The 10,399-nt window shown below is 38.7% G+C and overlaps 1 protein-coding gene across 3 annotated transcripts in view; it reads left to right on the top strand.

The window, feature by feature from the left end:
* The window catches only part of PRKAG2 (protein kinase AMP-activated non-catalytic subunit gamma 2), a 458,386-nt gene extending 453,324 nt beyond the window's left edge, over positions 1 to 5,062 (top strand). For all 3 annotated transcript variants that reach the window (XM_077491181.1, XM_077491182.1, XM_077491183.1), the window contains one exon: positions 1,758 to 5,062. In XM_077491181.1, the coding sequence (XP_077347307.1) occupies positions 1,758 to 1,789 (32 nt within the window). In that variant the 3' untranslated portion in view covers positions 1,790 to 5,062. The remainder of the gene's footprint in view (positions 1 to 1,757) is intronic.
* The last annotated feature ends 5,337 nt before the right edge of the window (positions 5,063 to 10,399 follow it).

Below are 10,399 nucleotides of genomic sequence, written 5' to 3' on the forward strand. Positions count from 1 at the left end.
TACAATCACATTCCTATCACGCAAGTCATCCAAAGTTAATCAGGAAAGCCAGGATATTGGAGGCTTTCTTATGTCTTGTATGGCCCATTAACCAAGTTCAGAATTCATTAAATATTGTGAGCCATATAACATATGCAATTTCCCGTTCCTAAACCAACTTTTTTTTTTTTTTAAATATAACATACAAGTTATAATTGCCAGCTCTGTGCAATGGTTTTGCACAGAGCAACCCCGATTCCCCTCTTCTTGGGTGCCCTGCTGGTGCTCCTGGCTCCTCCTCTGCTCAGTGTGATACTTCCTAGGGAGACACACCTGCAGTCTCGATCCTGGGCCATGCTGTCTGTGGTTATTAACCTAGACAATGCAGCTCTGCCCTGCCTCCACTAACTCATCACAATATTTGATGGCTCCTGTTTCTATCAATCTACCCTGTGAAGAGGGAGAGAGATGCTGGATAGAGAATTTGGCTCATGTATGGGGGGAGCTGCATATAGAAGGTTTGTTGTTTTTATTGCCTATAATGTATTAAGGTAACAAAAAAAAAATCCTTCTACTTTAATAACCACTTTAAGCTTCTTCCATATTTCTCGGAAAAAGGGAATACATTGCAGTGTAAAAAACACATGTACACAATTTAGTGTACCCACTAGTTGCACGGGAAACATTTGTAATTAATGGATTGATGGGCACGATGTGAGTGTCTAGATTGTGTGCATTTTTTTGAGATTTTTTTTTTTTGTATACTTTTGTTCTTGGGTCCAGATATCCTCTAAAGGGAATGTATAGTAAGATGCATAGATACAGTTTCCCACACAAAAATGCAATTAAGTATGCTACTCTGATACAATACTGCATACAATTTCTAGGCATTAACACAAACATTTAAATATGTTTCCGAGCATGAGTTACTCTATTTACTTTTCTTGAAATGAAAATGCATGTAAAAAAAACAAATAATTCATTTCGTAAGTATGTATTAGTGCTGTGCAGCTAGTGTGACTTTGCTGACTATCCATTATGAAAGTGCTATTTACCTGGCTTTAATGCTGACCCTCTTGTTTCAATATGTTGAGTCACCGGTAATTAGAGATCAAGAGTTCTTACTTGTCATTCTCAGGTTAGTGACTTGAAAAGTATTCTACTAAGGCAATCCATCTAGCATTTTAATAGGGAAGTCCACATTAGCAGCTTTCTACATATTCCTCCAATATGTTTTGCTTCTAGTTCTTAAACCAAGTGATATGCAAAGAGGATGCGTAGCTAGACACTGATTATTATTCATTTGAAGAAGTATTTCATAATGGCATGCTTTGCCCTTCACCAAATTGTCTGCTAGCCATATCATGAGGCTTTGCTTCTTTATACATTCCTTGTGTAAGGCAGATAATGTATTTATTCCTTGTGCAAGGCAGATCATTTATTAAAACTTTTAATGTAATTTCGCATACTGCTGTTTGGCAATAAATAACTTTAAAGCATTTTGCACCTAACGTTCCATCAGCCTAATCTGCTTGAGTTGCAATAGCAGCAAACTCCATAAATGCAGATAGCATTAAACCATTCCACAATACAATAAAACCTCCATCGCCAAAAACAAAGTTCAGCAATGTCTCACCCATCCTCTTTCATAGCATTGTTTATTATTACAGGCTAGATGTTTCATTTTGGCACCCCTTTCTCCCCTCTATTTAAAATATAGTTCTTTAAAAGGTAGCGGCATTTTGTTTGTTTTACGGTAATTTGCTTTTTTGTTGCAGGTGCCAAAAGGAAGGAGAGTGAAGCAGACTGAATCCACCTGAATTTACAGTCGTTTGTTGCAACATTTTTCTCCAGAAGAACTTGAATGATGTTTTCATGTCAAAGCTTTGCCTCAGAAACATTCATTGCAATAGCTGAGCAGAAGGTTGCTTTGGAGAATGTGTGAAATGATGGAAGCATGTTGGCTTCCTTTTTATTTGGCTCTCTGTGTCATCTTGGGAAGGAAGAATAGCACGGCGAAAAAAAGCAGACTGTTAAATGGTTCATTTTCTTTTTCTTTAGTTTGACATATCAAAATAGAGATACTTGGCCTACTTTCAGAATTCCTGACTTTTTGGGCAATGATTTATGCTAAGGTATGGTCCTGGGGTATTGTGCAATGTTCTACGTAATGCAGGATGGATTGTGAAAAGCTGTGCACTGTATTGAATGTGAAAGACTCTGAAATCCAGGTTGCACTTAATTTACTGTTGTAGGGGCACAAAATGCTTTGCTGACGGTTCCATACCATACTAAACCTTACTTTGCTATGTGTCAAGCCCTAGGCTAGGCTCTTTGATTTACATGTGTTAATCCTATGTATAATATTTGAAGATCCTGGCCCACCACACATTTAGAAAGCATACCTGATCTGTAGGACCATCAAGAATGTTATGTTACTTTTGTCTAGGTTACCAAAATGAAAATATCAGGTAGCGCTATAGCTATATTTAAAGAAAACCTATACTGATGGAATTTAAAGGTTCCCATTGTTTTCCTCAACCTCTAAAAATGCAAGTTTCCTGGCTAACATGTTGATCCAAGCACTTCAGTCCTTCTAAGACACTGACCTGAAGTAAAAATGCAAATCAGTACATCTGACTCTTTTACGTTTCCAATGTGCATACCAGTTTTCTTAGGAGGTTCTCAATGGCTGTCACCATTTTTCTCCAAGAATAGGATTACTTAAAAGGTCAAGTTCAACTAATTCTTTGATTGCAACCTGTATGGCTATTGCACATCTTTGAGATGATAGATCTCCCCCCTGCCCCAGCCATTGCCAGACAAGGTGCCAGTTGGTTTGTGCTGTGTTCTGCAAATATGTTCTTGAGGACTGTTCAGTGGAGGTGAGGTGACACAACCACTTGAAATGGTCACAGTAGAGAAATAGACGCTCTTTTCTGAAGGGGAACAAATTTCGCCAAACACCTAGGCTGTACTGAATACCCATTTTGGGTGAACTTGACCTTTAAAAGATACCACATCTAAACACTAGGTTACTTAGATTTGCAGTAACTAAGGCTCAATACATTTAGGTGGCCCCTGTAAACTGGATAATTTTGGTTTTTATTTTTGCCTTCACTACTTCACATTTTACTTCTTGATCAACGTAGGTTTTATGTGACCAATTTGCAGGCACATTGCCCCGCACACGCTAATGCCAGCAAAGCCAATTATCAGCTGAAAAGAGTTGGCATAACTGGGCCTGGACAACATTTTGGTTGAGTTTTTTTTTTTTTTTTTTTTTTTCAAATGCACAAGAAAGCACAACAGAATGTTTTTGGAATCTAACACGTCTAAAGCAAAGTTGTTGTTGTTTTTTGGTGGTGGGGGGGAGGGGTTGCAGTCTCTAGCAGCACACAATGGGATTTTTTTTGCTGACCATGCAATGCGCCCAGTTTGAGTATTTCCTGAAAATGTTCTGTAATGAGTTATTCTAGAGGGAAATCAGAATTTCTCATTAAAATTTAAAGAAATTTGCCAATTGTTGGCAAACATCAGGCAAGAGGATGTCTATCATTTCCCCTAATATATGAACAGTGGGGAAGAAACTACTTCCTGCTCATGCACTACATTCATGTCATGACAAAGTTGGGTTGTACCTTGCAGATTACTCCAGCACTCTCTCTAGATGCTCCATATTGGGAAATAAAATGTCAGTTTCAGTTTTTTGATGCATCCACCCTTTATCTCCATAACACAAGTGCAAGGTGTTTTGTAGTCCGGCAGGGGTGAACTCTGACAGCACCGATGACACTGCTTTAGATTTCACTGTAGCAGAGTTACCGTGCTATCCATTTCAAACAGGATGTTAAGAGCTCAGTGTATTTCTAGTAGGATCAATGGGCATTTTTCAGTACTTGCAGAATTTCATAGGGAAACCCATTGGAGAATGTGCATGTATTGTAGACATGTACAGAATATGCTATTGTGGATGTTTTTTTTTTACCCAGGCTTTAAATTTTCTCAGTTTATTTGAACTCGCTCACGACCCCTGCATCTTTTAAGCTTACCACACCACCTGTGGGATTGCTAATCCAAACAACACTGAACCTTGCTGTATCTACTACCACAATAGACTATATACAATAACCAATGCTTATTCATTGTTCATGCATCCCATGAACTAGCAGGGTTAAGTTGTCTCAGTACTACCATCCCTCATATGTTTTTCGCATTAACTCATCTAAGGTGCATTGCTATGTCCCCCTCAATCTCCTATGTATGTGGTACTATGCTGCTACCACTGTATTCCTTAAGTCTGTTATATAAAATACCAATAAAATTATATCAATTTTCTCAAACTTCTCCCCATTTTGCAGTAATGCAAGACAGTTGGCTCTACTTCACTACACAGAAAATGTTAAACAGTGCTAAATAACTAAGATCTTAGAAAGAATTGGAACTTTTAATGGCTTCTTATGCAAGTCAGGTTCTGTTTTTGGTTTATTGGCCCTTAACATGACCATTGTCTGATATTCAAGGTTTTTCTATTTATGTCCTACAACTGAAACCCATTACTATGAGACACTGAACAACAATACATTTATTTAATTTTTACTTTACGTTTTAAACGTTTTCACTAAGTTGGTGAATAATAAATAAATTCACCATATCAATAAAAAGTTGGTTGTTTAAAAAAGTGCACATTTTTCCATCGTTTTATCTTTGTGAATATAATGTGTGGCTGGATAAAAATATTCATCTACCCTTGAATTGTCTTGCAGCTTGCTACAAAATAATACTGTACTGTAATGTAAATAAGTAGTTATTAAAGATACAAAGTGCCACAAACTTATATATAAATATATTTTTCGCATAAACTGTAAAATCATATTTGTAAAATTTAAAATTTCTTTTTTTTTTGTAAAGATGAATTTTCTATTTTTGTTTTCACATGGTTTGCAAAGGGTTGGTTAATGTCACTGCAAAGGAAGGCAAATACTGGTCAACTTCCAAAATATTTTAGGATGGCATTTATGTTCTGCAGTCAAAAGGTGCACACTTTTACACAGGACAATAAAACGATTTGTCGTCTGATGTATTTTTACTTTGGATTGATTTAGTGATATTACTTATGGAAAGTTGATATTAAAATACACATATATTAATGGACAAAGTTTTAAGACAAATGGGCATGCAACCGTCATGGACCTGTACAGGCTGCGGGGATGAATTGGGATAGGAAACTACAAATTTACTGTTTAATATTGCTGGTCAGGCAAATAGCTGGTTATTAGTCAGACTAGAAGAGGTGTTCTTCCAAAGCAAGAAACAAAAACTAACCATTGTTACCATGCTGGAACCATCCTTTTACTCAGTCTTGCTCATAGCCACATCGGCATGAAGTGGACCAGGACTTACCTGCTCCTATTTCCAGGCTGGGACAGCATGCTGCACCCAATTACACAGCATATTAGGCTCTGTATAATCTAAAAGGATATTTTTTATTTGGCAGGTTGGTTAAAGCAGAACATGTGATTCCACTTTTTGGGTAACTCAAGAAATGAAAATTCTAGTCTTTCAAAAGACCTCTGCCAAAAAAAGTCACTCAAATTCATGATTTATTACTTTCCTTTAGGGCACTGCCGCACCATCCTGGTGTACAGTATGTTAGCCGGTACGCTTTGTTGTAAGGGCAGTGAACTCCACGTGCCATGTCGATTTTCTTTTGCCCTATGGGGAACAGAGCACAAATTAACACAAGGCACATATACCCAAAGCAAAAACACATAATGCAAATCCACACTGCAAGGTTTTCAAATTAAGTTTTTGAAGAGCATGATTAATTTCCTCAAAACACTGGCACTTTAGTGTTAAAAATAAATGTGGTGTAGTAGTAAACATGCCATGGCATTACATTTATTATCAGGCTCTCCTGCTGATTGGATTTTCCAGTATTTAAAAGCCTTCATCATTCTTTACGACAAGAATCTATTCAAACTGGCCAATGTTTAAAGATGTTGCACTCGATCTATTTTATTTATTTTATTTTTTTGGTAGGCTTTCCTGGTACCCATAAAGTTAACAATGAAATCCTATAGTTTCCTTCTCATGTTCATTAAGAGTCTGTAAAAATGAGAGAGAAAAATGTGCTGCCATGTGAAGGCCTACTGGCCCTACTGAACTTTGAGAAGCATGACCCATTAGAAATGTGTAGTGGAATGTTGGCAATGTCTGTCTATACACAGTTTTCCCAATTACATTTCCATTCTCAGGGCCAGTTCACACCACATGCTGCATGCACCAAAAACGTGCATGCAGAAAAGCATCCGAACTGCATTTCTATGGTGTGAATTGGCCCTCGGGTCAGTGGTTGCTCCTTTGTGCGTGGACAGCTGATGAACGATCAGTGAATTAATTTCAAGTATTTCTGATTTGTTTGATTCAGCTAACTATATGTATATCGACTGGTCCAATCGGCAGGGAATCAGAACCCAGACATCACAATTTCCTAGGTTTTTGAATGGCAAATCAAAAAGTGGTAGAACTAATGATTTTTTGATATTTTATCATTACTAATTCATTCTCTGCTGACCCAGTATTTTTCTTTTGTTTTCAGGTTTCTAGAAACTGGCAACAAAGAATCTCTCCTTCTTAAAGTAAAACTATAGGCAATACATTTTCTTTTCATTTTGGATAGACTAAGGGAGGGTTATAACCCCTGTATGGTTTATTTTTGTCCCATTGGGGAGATTTAACCTTCACTTGCTGCCCCATAGCCGAAACAGGAAGTAAGAGGAAATCCTTGAAAATTAAGGAAATCACTTTGGGGTCACCAGAACTAGTGCCCCCATTGGAACATTTCTCCTCTACTACTTTTCTGGTGACAACCCAAAATCTGGCATTTTGTTTTACTTTCAATAATAATGGTAAACAGGACAAAGAGAGAGTGATTCACCCTCAAGGGGACACACAGCAATAAAAACTGACAGGTGTTCTAATCCCTCTAACCAAAACTAAAACAAAAATTAGCATTTGGTTATATTACCTACAGCGGGCTCTCTTCTGTCATTCACTCAGCTGATCAGCAGGTTCGTACCATAAATCATAGGCCAGGACCTGTTGATTGGCTGGTGCTGTAGCAACTGCATGCCTCCTAACTGGGACTGCAAATCACACATACATATATGTATATGTGTACACACACACACACACACACACACACACACACACACACACACACTCTCTCCCAAAAGTGAGTACACCCCTCACATTTTGTAAATACTTTATTATATCTTATGTGACAACACTGAAGAAATTATACTCTGCTACAATGTAAAGTAGTGAGTGTACAGCTGGTATAAAAATTGAAATTTTCTTCCCCCTCAAAATAACTCCTACACACAGCCATTAATGTCTAAACTGCTGGAAACAAAAGTGAGTATGCCCCTAAGTGAAATGTTCAGATTTGGCCAAAAGTGTCAATATTTTTTGTGGCCACCATTATTTTCCAGCACTGCCTTAACCCTTTTGGGCATGGAGTTCACCAGACCTTCACAGGTTGCCACTGGAGTCCTCTACCACTCTTCCATGACACGGAGCTGGTGGATGTTCGAGACCTTGCGCTCCTCCACCTTCCCATTTGAGAATGCCCCACAGATGCTAAATAGGGTTTAGGTCTGGAGACATGCTTGGCCAGTCCATCTTTACCCTCAGCTTATTTAGCAAGGCACTGGTCGTCTTGGAGATGTGTTTGGGGTCGTTATATTGGAATACTGCCCTGCGGCCCAGTCTCCAAAGGGAGGGGGATCATGCTCCCTCTTCAGTATGTCACAGTACATGTTGGCATTCATGGTTCCCTCAATGAACTGTAGCTCCCCAGTGCCAGCAGCACTCATGCAGCCCCAGACCATGACACTCCCACCACCATGCTTGACTGTTGGCAAGACACACTTGTCTTTGTACTCCTGACCTGTTGCCGCCACACACGCTTGACACCATCTGAAACAAATAAGTTTATCTTGGTCTCATCAGACCAAGATACTGCAGGCTTTCTTGTGCATCATCTTTAGAAGAGGCTTCCTTCTGGGATGACAGCCATGCAGACCAATTTGATGCACTGTGCAGCATATTGTCTGAGCACTGACAGGCTGCCCCCACCCCACCCCTTCAACCTCTGCAGCAATGTTCGCAGCACTCATACGTCTATTTCCAAAAGACAACCTGAGCAGGTGCACTCAACTTCTTTGGTCGACCATAGCAAGACCTGTTCTGAGTGGAACCTAGCCTGTTAAACCGCTGTATGGTCTTGGCCACGAGCTGCAGCTCAGTTTCAGGGTCTTGGTAATCTTCTTCTATCCTAGGCTGTCTATGTAGAGAAACAATTCTTTTTTTTCAGATCCTTGGAGAGTTATTTGCCATGAGGTGCTATGTTGAACTTCCAGTGACCAGTATGAGAGTGAGAGTGATAACGCCAAATTGAACACACCTGCTCCCCATTCACACATGAGACCTTGTAACACTAACGAGTCACATGACACCGGGAGGGAAAATGGCTAATTGGGCCCAATTTAGACATTTTCACTCAGGAGTGTACTCACTTTTGTTGCCAGCACTTTAGACATCAATGGCTGTGTGTTGAGTTATTTTCAGGGAACAGAAAATGTACACTCTTAGCCCTTGTCCACACGGTCGGACATTCCAATGGAAAATGTCCGATCGGATCGTGTTGTCGGATAATCTGACCGTGTGTGGGCTTCATCTGACTTTTTCCGTCGGAATGTCCGACCAACAAATTTTGAGAGCTGGATATAAAAATTTTCTGACAACATGATCCGATCGGACAAAGTCTGATCGTTTGTAGAGAATTCCGATCGGACAAAGTGCCACGCATGTTCAGATCAAATTCCTAGACCAAACCTATTGGCTACTAGCCTGAACGTAGTCCCGTCTTAACTAAATAACGTCATCATGTTATGTACAATCGGATTTTCCAACAACTTTGTCCGACCGTGTGTATGCAACACCAGTTTCGGACAAAATCCGATGGATTTTGTTGTCGGAATGTCCAACCGTGTGTACAAGGGCTAATTCAAGCTGTACACTCATTACTTTACATTGTAGCAAAGTGTAATTTCTTCAGTGTTGTCACATGAAAAGATATAATAAAATATTTACAAAAATTTTAGGGGTGTACTCACTTTTGTGAGATACTGTGTGTGTAATATATATATATACACACACACACACACACACACACACACGATCCTGCACAGCCGAGCACCACTGTAGCAGTAAATCTACAGGTAGCGATTGGCGAGTGTTTAAAGTGCAGCTGTACCTTTTTTTTATATAAGCATCTTTCTACATGAGAAAGAATACAAAATGTAAAAGTTTATATGCAATGAGGTTTCCTTTTACACGGCCCTGCTTTTGGCTGTGCCAGGCAATGTTTATTTTCTATTTCTTCATGTGGCTGCTGTGCTCCAGCGTGCAGGCGCATATATATGTTCCATAGAGGGTAGATCAAACTTGGTTATCCTATTTTCCGCTATGAAGAGTATTTACGGCCTGCACTCTGGACTACAAGCCCTATAAAGAAATTTGAAAGCATCTGTCTGGCACAGCCAAAAGCCACACAGAGTACTGCGCTACATCTGAGGTCTGACGTTTTGTATAGTATTTTAGGCTGGTGGGGGACACCAAGTGATATTTTTCTATAAAGGTACAGCTTTCCTTTAAACCACAACAAATTGATAACGGATATATTAACAAAATGGAAGAGCATTATGTATATAACCTGCGCATCTTCTACGTCAGTATTAGTATGTTAATAGAGTATTTATAATACATATGCAATGCAAGCATGTACTGTACAGCATAACATATATACTGCGACAAATTTAAAATCTTGTTTTACAAATGAAAATTTAGCACTTTAATTAGTAAACTGTAAATTGCTTTAAAATTTGTTATACATACAAGTACTATACCTGAGAACATACTGTAAAATGAGATATTTGATTGTACAGGTGAACATTTATTTGGTTTGTTAACAGTAATTTCAAAATGAATATTTGTTATGTGCTATATAGCTTTTCATGTATATACAATAGATGCAAATGTTCTTGTTCAAGATTAAGAAAAAAAAAACAGTGATGGCTTTTTAATGAGGTTTTTGCTAATAAAACATGCCCATGTTTTATTACAAAATATGGTTTTATATAGTGTTTTTCTTTTATTAATATAATGGATATTACCGAGGTAGCATTGAGAGGTTGAGACAGTTTCACAAAAATGCACCACACACACCTCTTTTATATAAACAAACGTGTACAGACTTCAGATCCTGAGTGGAGGTGTCTGCAGGAATTGCAGTACAGTGCATGCTTGGTAAAGGTTCCATTCTATTTGCTAGGGTAGTAAGAAAAGGGGGCTA

Source organism: Lithobates pipiens, unplaced genomic scaffold (assembly GCF_037356315.1).
Source record: "Lithobates pipiens isolate NorthernLeopardFrog02 unplaced genomic scaffold, aLitPip1_a1.2 Scaffold_19, whole genome shotgun sequence".
NCBI classification, from domain to species: Eukaryota; Metazoa; Chordata; class Amphibia; order Anura; family Ranidae; genus Lithobates; species Lithobates pipiens.